Source organism: Heliconius melpomene, chromosome 16 (genome assembly GCF_056956725.1).
Source record: "Heliconius melpomene rosina isolate 202511_hmr_F chromosome 16, ASM5695672v1, whole genome shotgun sequence".
Classification (NCBI taxonomy): Eukaryota; Metazoa; Arthropoda; class Insecta; order Lepidoptera; family Nymphalidae; genus Heliconius; species Heliconius melpomene.
In genome coordinates, this window is record NC_140404.1 from 10792467 (window position 1) to 10810287 (window position 17821).

General features: G+C 32.2%; 2 protein-coding genes across 3 annotated transcripts in view; one reads left to right on the forward strand and one right to left on the reverse strand.

The window, feature by feature from the left end:
* LOC146531055 (xanthine dehydrogenase-like) overlaps positions 1-17821 on the forward strand; it is an 87815-nt gene that overhangs the window by 34853 nt on the left and 35141 nt on the right. The window lies entirely within an intron of this gene.
* Positions 2632-13369, reverse strand: LOC146531057 (uncharacterized). 2 transcript variants are annotated; one of them, XM_085199721.1, is made up of 17 exons: positions 13235-13369; positions 12516-12673; positions 12254-12414; positions 11644-12020; positions 11315-11535; positions 10813-10915; positions 10264-10391; positions 9643-9930; positions 7387-7548; positions 6789-6917; positions 6205-6698; positions 5539-5722; positions 4932-5127; positions 4044-4810; positions 3699-3891; positions 3240-3353; positions 2632-2850 (listed from the first exon to the last, which is right to left on the reverse strand). In XM_085199721.1, exons 1-17 carry the CDS (start codon positions 13275-13277, stop codon positions 2780-2782), a joined length of 3789 nt encoding a protein of 1262 aa, XP_085055847.1. In that variant the 5' UTR covers positions 13278-13369; the 3' UTR covers positions 2632-2779. The 2 variants fall into 2 exon arrangements, with proteins under 2 accessions (XP_085055847.1, XP_085055846.1); XM_085199720.1 differs by lacking the exons at positions 7387-7548; positions 12516-12673; positions 13235-13369 and having other exon boundaries at positions 12254-12427.

The window sequence follows — 17821 nt, forward strand, 5'->3', positions numbered from 1 at the left end:
AATTAGAACGTAATGTATAGAATAAGTTGTTATATTTGAAGTAATATTTTGCTCGACTAGTTAAATTATACTAAGCTTACCAAATCTAGGAATTAGAGACCAGGTTCCAGTGGCTCAACGGTAAAAAAGATAGGTTGTGGGTTCAATTCCCTCTCGAGAAAGTAAAATATTTAATACATTCATTCCCTTGCTAGTCAAAGCACAGTGCATCGAATTCGGGCGGAGAGTAGAGGACACAGTGAACACTTTAGGAAATGTTCTTAGTCTGACAAAATTGTAATATAATCAAAGGGGCCCGACACCCGACATTGACTCCTAAAGACATTCTTCTATTCTAGACCTTGGATAAGTTAAAGGTGAAGTGGGTTTATTAAGCTTCATGAATGTTTGAAGCCAGTCGTGGCAGGTTGTGGGTAGAAATGAAAAATTTTATACAAAGTAACTAGGTAAAGAGCGGCGTTAAGTTCCGCAACTCAACAGGCAATGCCAACAGAATATATTGCGATTACAGTGGCACGCACGACAGCCTCAAAAATAATATATATTTATGGTACTTACATATATAGGGCGAGGATAGCACTCTCAGTAAAAGTATATTATAAAAACATATTGTATAGGAACTTTTTCATATTACATTTCTACAAAATACAAATAAATATTTTTTCCAAGAGTATCATATTATAATAACTCTTTTAATATGAAATGTAATGAAAGAAATTTATTATGTCACAGCAGAATGGTTTTCTATAGAAATCGTTCATAATAAAAATATAGTCAAGTTTCTTAATACCTATCTTTTCTATACATATAACAAAATTGTAACTGATTTCTGTCTGTACATAAAAATATGTGACAAAATCTGTTATCTATATAGTAGAACCCAAAACAATGTTTTTTTTTTGTTTATTTGTATATGTGTTTGTGCACGCTAATCTCAGAAACGGTATAAACGATTTAAATGCAGTTTTCACTATGTATTTTAGCAATGTTCCTTTAACATTTAGTGTTTGGTGTATTTGAATCAGTTTAAAATAAAAAAAAGTAAAAAATAATTAGTTTGACGCTGTATCCCTCATATAGCAAAGTAGGCAGAGGGAACTTAGTGTTAAAAGCCTCCGTTACCCACTTTATGGCGAACTTTTTGAGGCATTACGTGTTGAGTGGCAGAACTCAAAGCTAGGTTTTTGCCTTGATACCGAGCGAGGAAATAAAAATATTAAATATTTTATTCACCCGAGTGGGAATTGAACCCACAACGCCTTTAAATCTGCACGCTTGTGCCTTTGCGCCGCGACAGCCTTATTCGGCGGCTTCCTACCAGTTAAAGTAGAGAATATAATATCCATATCTTCTCTTTGTAATCTCCTCCTATCCTATAAAATGTGGCAAATGTATACGGCATTTAAATCATTTAGCATTGATTTTAATTATGTAATAATAAATAGTTAAGTTAACTGATTTAAAATAAAATACATTTCTACTAAAAATCTAAATACCCATATTATATGATCCATTACGTAATCAAAACATAAACAAACTAAAGACCCGTTTTGTAACTCATCAATGTATTACGAAAAAAATAAAATAAACGCTTTTAGAAATTTTATACAACGGTCATAGTGGGGGTGAATACAGGAAGTCAACACAAATTGGTGTGGATAACCGGAAATAGCGCGCCATAAGCGTTGTTCTGTAGGCCAGTCTTTTAATTATATTTCCTGGACTTTACCGAATAAGAGACAGTTCTTTATTATAATATTGTTAGAAATAATGACCGTAGAGGTTATATAAGGACGACTCTAATTACTGGCTGGCACTTTTTAAGGATGTCAACGGCGACCGAAAGAGGAAGATCGCGAACGTCACTCTGCCCGATGAATTCTTTAGAACCGGATATTGTTATTAGACTGCTAGATAATTCCCTTGAGTTGTTTAATAATTATTTGAAGCCTTGTTTTAATTCATTACCTTTCCCACTTTATTTAATATTTCCAATAGTTTCTTACAATATATTAAACGAAATGAATTGTGGGGCGGTAGTTATGGGTTTTTATTTTATATTTACCACAGCAAGACACACCGCAGCGTTAAGTTACGCTATTTATAAAGTATCAAATTCGGATGAAAAGTTGAGGACCCATGCGGGATAAAGCATAAATGTATGTAAGTGAAATACGTAATACATATTTTTGAATTTCTCTAAGCAAGATCTATTACAAGCTTAAAAGTTTTCCAAACGGAATATAAGACCGATGGTAAATCACTTGTTCTTCGAAGCGGGAGTACGTGCGACAGTTTTGCAATCGCCGTCCAATGCCAATAAATAAAGTAAATAGATTTATTTAATGATAGTAGCTATAAACTCTTAACCTTACATGGTACGAAGATTTTACATTTCTATATTTTTTCAGCTTCACCTGTATCCCGCATATAACAGGGTATAGGTAACCTAGTGCAAACCTAGACTTGAGGCAATGCGTGTTAAGTGGTGGAATTTACTACCACGCTTTGACTCTTTACCAGAGCGAGGTAAACAAAAATTTTAAACAATTGCATTCACTCGAAAAAAAAAACTAAAATCGTTCCACAAATTCGTATGTATATTTCATTACGTTAATAACAATAAAAATATATATAAAAACATTTTTAATACAATTAACAGAATACATTTAGTTAAATGAAAATTAGGTATTTATTCCTTCCAATGATTTGAGAAAATATAGATAAAAGCCTTTAAAATATAGCTAAGAAAAAAAGTAACAAATACTGAAAATATTTCTTAATAGAATTTGAAGTCTTCCCACCTGGATGCGCAAGATAGGCAGACTTTGTCTACGCTATAAGGCCCATCTGGAAATAATACGATATCCTGTATATAAGACGATAAGCATGTGCAGAAATACAGATATGTCAAATCTATATGGATCCTGTTTTTGCCACTCGGCTACGGATCCCTAAAAAAAAGCCTTGACTGACTGTGCGTGAATTAGTTTTAGATTCTGGAGCATTCACTAACACAATTAACTGCGGGTAGATTATTTCTCATTCTAAATATTAAGCATGTTATTTTTTATTTTGAAATAAATATTTGAGTTGACCTGATCTCGTATCAGGTAATGCTTAGAGACAAGCTAAACTAATTCGTAGTTTATATTGTATTCATAAAATATCAAAAATGTAAAAATTCAAATATACTGTTCATACGATTAAAAAATATAATTAATGAAATATGTCATCACCTATTTGAAACCACTGAGTAGGTGAAATTCCCGAGTCTATTCGAGCTGCCGTTATAGCATGTCGTAATGCAAAAGATACCGCTATGCCCATGCACGTTGCTGGTTCACCTGTCACTGTAAAAAAGAATTATAAGCGTGCTTTTATTTATTTATTCATTTATATATCCTTTATTGTACACCACAAATAGAAAGCTCTACTGTCCATTTTACAAATATTGCATGTAAAACGGCGATTTTAAAATCTTACTTTGCTGAACAAGATCGAAGAAGATGAAATTATTCAAGGATTCAGGAAATATTGGCATTTCCCCTATTAAATGAATAAAATTGCTACGGTCGCGCATATTATCGAGTTGTACAAGCACCGCAAAAAACTTATAAGTCTCTATAACCTATAGTATGTTTGATTTAAGCTTAATGTCCCAATAAAAGAAAAAAAACAATCTATAAAACACATACCTTTGGCTCCAAATATAACTTTATCACTATAAGAGCCTTTCCTGAAGTACACCCTGAAATCTTGTGGAATATCCCGGGCTTGAGGTACCCAATACTCCCAGGTGCGGTTGGTAAGAAGTTCTCCAGTAGTTGGTGCGTACACTAATCGTTCTGACGTCCAGTAACCTACCCCCATTATAAATGCGCCTTCCACCTAAGGGAGTAAACGGTACAAAGGTATACATTTTGTTATGGTGACTTTATACTGAACAGATAATGAGAGCATCATTATTTTATTTATTAAGATAATATTACGCACTTTCGCTTCAACAGTGTCACAAAACCATTATAATGATCTAACCTTACCTGTCCAACATCAATTCCTGGACTGACACTTCGTCCAGCGTCTTCGATCAAATCAATTCTTATTATTTCTGACTCTCCTGTTAAAACATCAATCTCCACTTCTGCAAGTGTCACACCGTAAACATTAAACAGTTGATCATCAACTGTATTTAAGAAACCGTGCACTTGTAAATCGATCTCCAAATAAAACGCTCGATTAATTAATTCTTGCCACGTTGGATTAACTAGACCGACTCTTGCAGGTTCTAATCGACGTAATAGCTCTTCACAGCACTTTCGAACGCCATTTGTTATATTTTGACTAGTTGTACTTGCTCCAGTTAAAAAATTATTAGGTGACAAAAAGGTGTCTTGCGCTACTATCTGAATTTTGTCTATTGGTATACCTAATAAATAGGCACACACTTGTACAGCTTTTGTATTAATTCCTTGTCCTATTTCAATACCACCGTGATTTATTGACACAGAACCATCGTTGCTGTAAACTGATAAGTTTACATTAAAATATTGTTGCGGACTCGGTCTCCATCGTAAAAAAGAAAATCTCAAGCCACGCTTCTTCCATCGGTTCTCAAAATTAAATTGATCAACTTCAATTTTGCGATCTTCATATTCCGATTTCATTTTAAGTGTGCTCAGCATGTCAAGAATATCTTTGTATCTTTCTGTATCTAAATTTGCTAATCGTACATTTAGTGGATCGGCATGTACTTCGTAAGCTATTCTTTCCATCATCATTTCAGCCATTGAAATGTGTTCTAAAGTTCCTAAAAGTTAAAATATATTTTTCTTGTTAATCACTTAAGAAACATAGCTTTAATTTAAAAAAAGAATAATAAAAATCAAGAATTTTCAAGTCTAGGAAATGCTTTAAAAACTTTATCCTACCAGGAGATCGACACCAACTATTTGATGGTGTATCCGTGACGGCATTATACGCTTTATGGTACCAAGTATCATTCCTATACGCATTAGAGTATGTATCTAGGCCTAATCTTATTAATGGTTCATCAACAACGTAACCATTGTCGCTATATAAATCTTGGTTTAAATATTGAATAACTCCTTCTCTGTTTACTCCAATCTGTGATAAAAACACAATATAATAAAAAGAATATATATTATATCATATTGAAGATGAAAAAAAGAAAATATTTAAAAAAATTGTAAGAACTGATTCAAACCCAAAAGCAAAATATTGAAAGAAATTTTATAATTACTAAAATTGAAATAAAGCGAGCTTATAGCAGGGTAGGTAAAAGCAACCTATTGTTAAGACACTATGTTTTCCACTTTCCGCCGAATTTCAAAGGTATTGCGCACTGAGCGGTGGGCCTTAAGGCCGGGCTCTTTCTTTGTTGCCATGAGTGGCGATCGAAACCACAACCATCGTGTTACTGTCACACCCTTGTACCCCTGCATCACGACTTCCTCCATTACTAAAATTATAAAGAAAAATATTACGTAAAATCTTACAGCAAATCCTTAAATTTACCTCAAAATTTGTGGAACACGGTAGTCTTTTGCCAATAGCCCTCGTCATACTCGTGAGTGGTAGTATAAAGCGACAGGGTCTATTTAGTTTATATGATACTAAGCCAGATGCCACGGCTATCTGAGATGACCTAGATATTTTGAGACCATAAGCACCTCCCAAACGACGTACATAAACTTCAATTCTGAAAAGAATTATTCTTTTCCCAATATTTTTTTAAGATAAGACATGTGAACATAATGGTCTAAGACTGAATGCGAGTAAAACAAAAATCTAGTATTTTTAAAGAAATTAAGAAAGAACGAAATACAAGATCAGCGTTAATGGTAAATTATTTAAACAACTGAATGATGTGGTATATTTGGGAAGTATGTTCAATAGAGATAGAAGATGCGAGATAGATGTCGAAATTCGTGTAGCTGCTGGCAACAGATTTAATGTAACATTGATGAGATGGCGAAACGTCAACACAGCTGCTCGTTTGCTCGTACATAATGCCAAAGAAGTGTTTGGCGCTCCGTTCTCTTTCGCTAACCCTAAAGCTTAGGTACTATTTCTATTCCTTAATAATTTATTTAATGATATCAAATATGATAACATTTTCTTTTTACATTTTTACATTTTCACTATCGAGATGTTTACTGTCAATTTATTTTAAAGCTTTACCTGTTTTGATCGAGGTTCAAGACTTTCGATAAAGATCTCTGTATTAAAGTAGTCCATTGTGTAGTTGCGTATACTTTCAACCCTTCTTCGGTGGGAACAGTGATAGCCGCTATGTTTTCCATACAAAAGTGATATTGCCCATATATTGTATTTTCTCCTTTTATTACTTTGTCAATATCAGTTCCTATTCTTGTAGGTTCAAATGATCTATACAAGCTTATCTTACTAGGATCATATTTTGCAATTTTTATGTCAAATACAGGTGGCTTTGCATTACGATAAGTGACCTTAACCAAGTTTGTGGCAAATTGTGCTTTATCATAAGAATCAGCAACAATTATACCTAACGGTTGATTGTAAAATTTAACTTCTCCATTGCAAAGTAGTTCTTCATAGCTAAAGATTATATTTAAATCACCAGTGGAGGGTACTGTAAAACTGTTCAATCCTGGAATATCAGCGGATGAATAAAATGCTATGACGCCATGTTCTTCCTGCAAAGATTTAAAATAACTAACAATTGATAAGATTGATAAACAGCGACTGATAAGATTTATGTGTAAAGTATAAAAAATCCTAGTTACCAATGCCTTGCTAGGATCTATGATTTCAATTGTACCAAGAGGAACTGTAGTGAGAACAAATGCGGCAAATACTTCATGAGGAAGTGAAGGTAAGTCTTCAGTGTATTGTGCTTCACCTGCACATTGAATCTAAGAAAAACATGCGAACTAATAAATTAAATCTCTTTTAAAGAAGAATTACCTTATTATTGATATACATATTCAACAATGAATAATAATTGAAAAACTCTTTATCATACACCCAAACGAAATTCAAGAAAATACTCTAGATAAAAAGACTATGTCAGACAATAAGCGACCTTACTTGTAGGTAAATTTGCGATTTCCTCCAGGCAACCTTATGAATTTGGATATTGCACAACAAAAAATGAATAGAGTGTTAACAAAACAAAATACACAAGAAATAAAGAAACATATACAAAGATAAAAAATACATATTTAACTATGTATACTAATACATGTCTAGAAATATGGAAAATACACTAATTATAAAAAATAATAAATAGTCACGGCTCAAAGCTGTTATGAATAATTATAATTCATATCTTCTAGTATTTCTCGTATTTTTTATTATAACTTAATTAAATTTGTCACTTACCAAGCCATCAACCTTAGGTATTGGTTGATTTAAAGGCCAAATGGAAGGGTCAGTAGTGAATACCTGGATACCATCCGAAAGTGGCCGTGCCTCATGCAACTTTACCGGGCCGGAACGGTAATGAGGATGTAATTTGTCAGGTGGACATAAAGTAATTAAGCCCTACAACATTTTAAACTATGGAATAAAAAATAACATGTAATTTTTTTTCTTTTATTTTCGCTTTAATATTAATATTATATATTATATTATATAGCAGGGTAGACAGAGGGAATCTAGTGTTAAGACACTCCGTTTGAATTCGACGTTCTGATTTTTTGAGGCATTGCCTATGGAGTGGCAAGACCCAACGCCACACTCTTGCCTTGGTACCGGAGCGAAGCTCTCCCGGGAGTAAGGATTAAACCCACAACCATCGAGTTAAAGTTATATGTTTGTGCCTCTGCGCCATATTACATACTAGTGGACCCGAGCGCGGCTACGCCTGCTTGAACTATAAGAATATTTATTAAATATATTTATGAAATTATTTTCAGTTTTCAATAGAATTAGTAAGAAAATATAAGCCTAAATAATCAAAAAGAATAATAAGTAGAGACATATTATTAGGATATCTGAGTTATTGAAATGAATCAACAAAAGTAGTAAAAATAACTAAAGGATATTCTTAATATTAGAAAAAGTGCCTAAAGTTTTCCGTGCGTGCGAACATACTCGTAGATATCGACTCTATGAAATAACTAAACATTTTTCTATATTAAATAGGTTTAAATTAATTATAAACAGCAAATAATTACATAAAAATTAACAATAGTTCGAAAATGTATGAAAATTTATAAAACCGTCAATGTCATCTGCCTGTTCGCGTCGGTCATACTATGGCGCCCGTAAGCTAGGTCATTTGGAATCAGTGACATCTCCTTAATTATTTATTAGAATGCTATACAGCAAACTATAATTTCAATCTAGATAAAATGTTAAGAGTGACTATTCATAAGGATGAATATCAAAATGACGCGGTAACGGTTGCGTAGCCACGCGACGGTTGTTATTAATATGGCAGAATAAATTGCATGTCAAATTAGAAAGTACTTTAAAATATATTAGTTTATATGTGTAATGTAATGTTATATAGCCTATAGCACTTCTGAAGAATGCAGCTTTCATACAAAACAAAAACATGGTAAATCGGACCAGTAGATCCAGAGATCTTAGCGTTCAAACAAACTCTTCCGCTTTATTATATTAGTATAGAAGTATAGATTATTTTTAAAAAATAATAAATGATATAACCACTAGGATATTCTTGTGTCAATTAAACTGACACTAAGGTATAGCGCGCATTAGTGATTTTTGTCACCGTGACTGTTGCGCGACTGTCACCGTGTACATTACACTAAATGAAGGTGCGCGCATTTGGATACGTGACAATTGGGTGACTTTTTGTCCGCGGAGGCCGGCAACACGCCGGTGACGCAACTGTCACCGCGTCCATAGATTTGTATGCCCGTGCGCGCATTAGCAACTAAATGTCACCTCCCCCTTGCGGTTTCCATACTAGTCGTCTTCCGCATAAACATGAAACAGCAGCGTGTTGCATTGCAGCACAGAATTTTTATGTCAATAATTGCGTCAAGTTCATCACCAAGGCAAAACGTGTGTTTTCATGAAGATGAAATAGACAATGACAATACTGATTGACGAAATTGAGTTGAGGCCATTGCTCTATGACAAATGAAAAGTTAAAAGCCAATATTTTCTACATTTGCTTTTTTTTCTATTTCTTAATATAAGTGCACAGACAACCATCTCTTCGAGATCCATTTTATCAAATGTAAAAAATTTCGTCACTGTCATCGCAAGTGCGCGCAGTGGCGAAAAGTATGGTGACATGTCAGTGACAAAAAGTTTATTGTCACCGTGACAAAAGTCACCAGTGCGCGCTAAGGGTTAGATCATACTGAGACTTACGATATAAAAAAGTCAAACTATATATATGAAAGTCATTAAAATGCCTGTCATTCTATAAAATGTATTAATTATATTGGTATTTCGTTTTGAGTGGCAGTACTCAACACCGCACTTTGTGTCGTTATCAGAGCGAAGAAGAAATATTGCTTTTGTAACAAGGCGCGACATTGCATGTTGAGTACCGCCACTCAACATGCAATGTTTTGAAGATTGATTGTTAAGTGGAAAACAGAGTTTCTTAACACTACTTTCCTTTTGCGTATGCTAAAATAACTTAAAGTATACCTTATAAAACAAGTTCATGGCCAATTGCCGTCTATATTGCACAGGATACTCCGGTAAATTCTCAACAACCACTGCTTCTTCGTTTAAAACTCTCAAAGCATTTTGCAAAGTTTCATTGTCGAATAAAGTTTTGCCTACTAAATATTGTTCCGTTTTGAAAGCTCTATCGAATATAGCCGAAAGGCCACCATATACTATTCTGCAATTTAGAACTGTATTGTCGTGGTTCAATTTGTAATTAAAGCCGGCATGGACTATTGCGTGTGCGTTTTGCGATCGAGGAGTGATCTGAAAAACAAAACAACAAAAACTTTCTATAAGTTGACAACAATCCGCTGTATAACATATTTATGTTATATAAAATATTTATGTATAACATATTTATGTTATATAACATATTTATGTATAACATATTTATGTTATATAACATATTTATGTTATACAGCGGATTCTCTTTCCGCTAGGAGAAATTACCCTAGTGTTAAAATACTGAGTTCATGCCTAATGTTCGAGAAATTCCGTGTTGAGTAGCGGAATCCAATGCTGCGGCTTGTCTTTAGATGTATTTTTAATGAACTTAAAAAGTGCAGAAAATAATAAAGTAAAAATAAATAAACTTACCTTAAAAGTGACTACTTTATGGTCCACATTCAAAGGCGGCAAAATGATACTAAATATAACCTTTCCTCTCATGTCCTCTATGAGAAAATCATGCATCGTCAGTATTTTGCTTGATTTATAAGAGTACACTATATAAAAAGAGAATTATTATGTTAAAGTAAAGAAGTAGATAGGGGCACAAAATGCGACTGAAAAATAGATTGGTTGTGGGTTCGATCCCCACTCGAGGAAATATATTTATTTAAATTTATATTTTCGTTTCTAAGCTCTGGTGTCGAGGCAAAGCGCGGCGTTGAGTTTTGCCACTCAACGCGCAATGTCTCTAGAATTCGGAGGAAAGTGGGGAACGGAGTGTCTTAACACTAAATTCCCTTAGCCTATTCCGCTGTGTGCGAGATACAGCGTGTAGCTATTTTATTTTTTTAAGAATTAATTATAATTTAATTATTAATAAACAACTCTTTATCTCGGCAAAAATAAAATAAAAAAAAAAATACGTAAAATAAAAAAAAAAAAATACATAAATTAAATATTTTCTAAGTAACTTACATATAACTAACTGCGCTCCAGCAGTTTCCAATAGAAGGAATATATCAGACTGAAAATCAGGATTCTGATGCTTTAACATTAAGTTCCCCGCTAAAGTTGCTACCTGAAAATATTTAATATTTATTAATTACTTTATTAACTTTATTGGATAATAAATACAAGGAAAAACATAGAAAAATATTTTTAAAGCTTCATGCTGAATTCTGCCAATTAAAGCAGCCAGGAATACTATAACAATAATGACAAAACATTTTTAATATTATTCCGCACTTAGGAAAGAAAAAATATTTATTTAGGAACTGTATAAAAATTTGAGCTTCGTATTATTGTAATTGCGATGTTTGTGGGATCTGAGTCCACTAGAGAAATTAAATAATTTCATTTACTCTCTCTGGTAAAAATACCATGTTACACAATTATGATAATTTGCCGGGAAAAGTGGGAATCATCTTCATCCTGCTACATACAGGAGACAGCATAAAGCTGAAAAATACATACTTACATTTCTGACAGGAATATGCGCCACCAAATTTAAATGTTCAACAAAAGCGTTTAGATAGTTAAAGTAATCAAGGTTTGCGAGCGTTGAAAATATATTTATAGTGTCCGTGAGTGTCGTTCCAGCACCAAGAACCAGATTTTGATCAACATAGTAACCTCTTAGTTCTGTTAGCCCCGAAATATCTATTAAAATTTTCGGATATTCTAATATTGGGATAACACCTGAAATTTATCATAACTTTCATAAACGATAATTTTGAAGCTGATTAATTTGATTTAACAAAATTACTTTTCAAATGAATGTCTGATGTATCATATAAAAAACATTACCTTTGCCTGTATTTCCATTAATCAGCCTATAAGATTCTGTGCCCATTTCTTGCCAAATATCAAATATATCAGATATCGTTACTACTCTGTACCAATTTCTATGGTCCTTTAGAAGTATATATTTCATTTTACTATGTACTTCGGTTTTGTTTACAAGACACCAATCAGAGTCATCACATTCTTCTTTGAAACATGTTTTACCAGTTTTATCACATAATTTTAAATCTTCTATATCTAGAATCTCTAAAGGATTTTGAGCATCTGAAGCAAATCTTTTAAATGCTTGCAAAATCGGTCTGTATCCGGTACATCGGCACACATTACTGCCAAATGCCTGTTCTATTTCCAGCATTGTCATTTTCTTTGATTTTAGTAAACTAAAACGCAATATTTAAATTTAATTAACTTTACCTAAAGCTTAAATACAACCTAAAATGAGTAAAAGAATTTGTGGAAGAAAATAATTAGGAGTTATTTCTTTCGATTTATATGAATTGATTATTATGTTTTATATCTTATTTATAATTCAATATTTAAATTAAATCAGATTCAAAAAATAAAGTAAAGATACATAAAAATATTATAGAGTAATAAAAAATACGAGTATAACCTATATAAAGCCATGACCCATCCCGGACTACAATATCCGCATTGAGAACCATTGTTCGCAGCAAGAGTTGTCTGTATAGGATGGTAGCCTTCCAACCGGTTGCCGATCTTTTCTATGGTTGTTATATCCCAATCCTGACATGATGTTATTGGGGTCATACACTGTGGTAACGTTAAAATATGATAGGTAAAATGTAATATTTTCACTGCAATCCTAGATAAGGATAATAAGTTATTCTTTCTTCAGCTGAACTTAAACCTACCGCATTGACACCTATTGGATTATCCTGGGCATTCCTCTTCACTGTGACGATGCAAGCACCACAACCTGCCTCCAAGCACATGTACTTGGTGCCACGAAGCTCTAGGTTACTTCGGATAAACTCCAACAAAGTAGTTGTGGAAGCTACATCATTGCCAACTGTCAAAATCATATTTAATTTGATTAAATTGAGGCTACTTATTGGATGATTAATCTGTCTACTAAGCTAGCTAGAGTTCGCTTTTAATCGGATTCAAAATTAATACGTATTTGTTTGATAAGAATAAGTATTTGGACTTTTCTTGGAGCCAAACTTATAAATTAATAATTAAATTACAGTATTGGTTTCAAGTGCACATGTGCTGCAAAGTTTTTTCTAATTTGGCGTAAGGTTCTTATCTTCGCTCCCGATTTTGCCTACTCCCTGATTTCACTCGGTCCAGACGTGCTAGTCTAACGCATCTGGACTAAGTATCAATCTTTGTTATTAAGTGTAATAAAGTACTCGTATATATATTATACAAAAACACACAAATTTTACACTACTTTTTTATATGTTGTTGTTATTTTTTTTATCTCATATAATTATATTTTTTTTTCTGTCTTCTGTTCTGTTCTTTTTTTTGAATTCCATAAACTTCTAATGTACTTATGAATCTGATACCATCATAATAAAATAATGTTCTAATAACTACTTTACTTTTTTAATTATTTACTCACCTGAATATTCAATATTGTTTATTTTAAAATTAATTATATCCATATTATTAATCAAGTAAAGTTAACTAATAACTAAACCGAAGTGAAAGAAGCACATGAGCAGTATACGGTGTATAACAAGTATACTATAACAAGTAGTTTATTGCAAATTACTTTAAACGAGTCGAATTCATTCAATCGAAATCGATAAACTAGTATAAGACGAAAAATTATAACTTTATTTCTCATAAAAATTATATATTTTTAGGATAATATTTATAAATTTTCATCAATGTTTTTAGGGTTCCGTACCTACTCAATCGTTAAAACAAGACCCCGTTACTAAAACTCCGCTGTCCGTTCGTCCGTTAGTCACCAGGCTGTCTCATTAACCCTGACAGACAATTAAAATTTTCATAGGTGATGTAGTTTTATTGCCGCTATAATAACAAATCTATACTAATATAATAAAGCGGAAGAGTTTGTTTGTTTGTTTGTTTGTTTGTTTGTTTGAACGCTAAGATCTCTGGATCTACGGGTCCGATTTTCTTTGTTTTTGTTTTGTATGAAAGCTGCATTCTTCAGAAGTGCTATAGGCCATATAACATTACATTATACATATATTCTAATATATTTTAAAGTACTTTCTAATTTGACATGCAATTTATTCTGCCATGTTAATAACAACCGTCGCGTCGCTACGCAACCGTTACCGCGACATTTTGATATCATCCTTATGAAAATAAATATAATAGTCACTCTTAACATTTCATCTAGATTGAAATTATAGTTTACTGTATAACATTCTAATAAATAATTAAGGAGATGTCACTGATTCCAAATGACCTAGCCTTCGGGCGGCACAGTATGACCTACGCGAACGGGCAGATGACGTTGACGGTTTTATAAATTTTCATACATTTTCGAACTATTGTAAATGTTTATGTAATTATTTGCTGTTTATAATTAATTTAAGCTACACTTTGGTTCTCTTCTTATTTTATTTGATATTGCTTGCTAAAATTATCCTACTTAATAGAGAGAAATGTTTAGTTATTTCGTAGAGTCGATATCTATGTACGCACGCACGGAAAACTTTAGGTACCTTTTCTAATATTAAGAATACCTATCGTTTAGTTACTTTTAATCCTTTTGTTGGTTCATTTCAATAATTCAGATATTTTTTTCTAATAATGTGTTTCTACTTATTATTCTTTTTGATTATTTAAGTTTATATTTTCTTACTAATTCTATTGAAAATTGAAAATAATTTCATGAATATATTTAATAAATATTGTTATAGTTGAAGCAGGCGTAGCCGCGTCCGGGTCCACTAGTACTAAAATAAAACAGAATAAAGTCAATTATTATAAGGATGCTTTTATACAACAAACGGGTTTCTTTTGCCGTTTTCTTAGATGATTCTTGATGTATTTCTCGCATATAGCAAAGTAAGTTAAGGTACTGTTATATAAATTAAATATGAAATGGTGTATGAAAATCGAAATACTGTCTGTTGTCCTCATTTGCACTAAATCTATTATTTACATTACATTTTGCTAACAGATTTGTTAGCTTAATGTATACAAAAAATATTTTGTTTTAAATAATTACTAAAATAATATTATAATTATTAAGATAATAATATAAATAACTGTAAGTGTGAAAAAGTACTTTGTATGTTAAAATAAATATTAAAACTTGATTCTCAAACTTAATAATTAATTAAAAGTAGATAATAAAAATAAGTTTTGATCATGCTAGTGTGTATAGTATACAATAACAAAAAACCAGGGATTTTACTATTCAAGTGGGAAATGTAACTTGTTATTTCATGAATTGCAATCAATCATAGCATCACGCGAACATTATTTAAATTTGTAGCAACCATCGCTTTTATAGTCAAACGACCACATCATCTAAGTATATATTTATTTTATTATGAAAATATAAAGCTTCTGGTCTATGAAAGATCGATATTTTAATATATCGTTATAAAATTATTTTCACTACGGTAAAAATTGGGAAAATCAAACCCGATATAAAAGGAACAAAAATGATAATAGGTAGTTACATCGATATTCTAAATCATTAATATTTATGTTATATTCCAACACTTAAGTGTTGTGTGTTTAAGTTTTTTATCATTCACGTCACGGGTTATTAATTATATGCAAGCGTGCAACATCTACTTATCAGTCAGTGTTATAATTTAGGTTTGCTGGCAAAGAGTCCAATGTAATAAAATTATTGTATTTTTTTTTCAAATAACATAATTTTTACATACGATGTTTACAGGGCAAAGAGTCTATTATAATAGAATAACTATATATTTTTTCAAATAACATAATTTCTAGATACGATGCTGGTAATGACGAACGAATTAGAGATGAAAGGCAAAAAATATAAATTTTAAAACATTTCTAATGAAAAATTAAAGGTTAATATTGATAGGGAGAGACTCTTGGTTGGCTTTAGTAAACACAGTATTGATGATCTTGAAGGAAGTTCACGTAAAAGCATGAGAACCCCCCGAAGGGAATCTATGAAGAGATTGATGACTGTGGACGTGGTGGCTATGCGACAACTCTTACAACAGTGATTCGAGGGTTCGTTTCACAACCATGGGAACACTTATATATAAATGGTTTTTGCCACCAAATATCTATTGATGCTTACTTTAAAGATATCTATTGATAACTTTAAAGTAAGCAAGAGTGAAGGTATTGATTTACACAATATGCATATGTAAATGTAAAACAAAGTACTCTATATTCAAGACCACATAAAAAAATATATTCTAAAGATACTATGGCTTTTTATTACTCGACTTTTTTTCGAAATTTTGACTGACAAACATTCTTTTTGTATAATGTATTAAATACATTGTCTGTCAATTAATAAAAACTTGGAAGACGACGGAGTGTCTTAACTTTGTGGTTTCCTTCTTCCTACCATGCTTTATGCGGGATACAGAGTAAAGCTAAAAGAAATGTTGAAAAGCTAATAAAATTAACTTACTTAATTTTATATGTATTGATACAGTCTATTTCATAAGCGTTATCAGTTTACTTACATATTAAATTATAATATTCTAACAACGTTGTTAACAGTATCTTGATAAAAATAATAGTTGTTAATTACAAACAACAAAAGTTAATGCAGTATTTTAAATACAGCAAGGTAGGCAGAGGGAACGTACTGTCAAGACACTTCGTTTCCCATTTTCCGCCTAATTTCGACACCAGAGCGAAGAAAATTGAAATATTAAATATTTCGTTTCTTCGAGTAGGAATCGAATCCACAACCGTGGATGGAGTGTTTACAGTAATGGCCATACACTACGACTGGCTTAAAGGATTTTTAATGTTTCTTATTATATTTAGGTTTACTTTTTACCTTTAAAAAAACTCGGTTATAAACGAGTTGGAATCGTCTACCGAGGCTTCCCTACCAATTTGATTTTTCCCTTTAGAAATTTCCCTACAAATTTAGTAGAACGTATCGCATTTAAATGTTTTTCGCATGACTGGGTAGGCAGAGAGAAACCAGTGCAAGTGTTACAAGTAGTAACTAACAAGAACAGTTAATTATTAAATTTAATTAGTTAATGTATAAAATATATTATTTGCTCCTAATATGTTCGTAGGCGCTTGTATAAATGTTTATAATAAAGGGTTCTTGTTAGTTAGTACATGTAATTTTACTATATTACATTCGTAGAAAAATTATATTATTGAAGTATTTTTTTCGTAATTTATAGCTTACAATTATTTATTTTATTACAATAGGTACGTTAATAATAATAGAAAAACATACGAATATATTTTTAATATATTTACAAAATATATTTTCTTGTCACGTTATATCTCGCACTAGCGACCCTATTACGGCTTCGCCCGCTTTTACTACTGGATTATTCATATAATGTATGTTTGCAAAGCACTTAAAATATATTTAAATTACTATTTTTAGATAGTTAAATGACATTAAATAATACATTCAACTCGAATTATCCAATACGTGCAAACGCATCTAAATCTTCGTTGCTATAAAGGCAGGCGGGTTTTTTTTTTCGAGCTTGTGGTTACTGCTGAAGAGGGTATTCTGTCCCTGATGAAAAGCAAGCACTACGTGGCTGCCTGTGACGAAAATGAAATAGAATGCATCGGCCGGGAATTGAACCCAGGCTGCCCGCGTGGCAGGCGAGCATTCTACCACTGAACCACCGATGCGTGTAAGGCAGGCGGGTGCGGCGGACTCGCTTGTATAAGCATAACGTCGCGAGGAGCGTTTCGCAGCAAGGAATTTTTGATATTGTAACAACTTCTAAAGTACTTATTAAAATGAAAAACAGAAAAGACAGTTTTGATCTACATGAAATGGCCAACGTAACTAATATACTTATTTATATGCTGAGAGTAAGGGATAAGTGAAACTTGACTCGATACAGTTGATGTGTGAACGGCGTGATGTGTCAATAATTAAATGCGTTTTTCTCTAAAACTATTCGCAATTTCGAAATAGTTTAAAAAGCAAATTTTATCTTCGTTTAACGTAGAAATTTAATAAAGTATTTTAAAGGATAAGGATTAATACCATTATGGA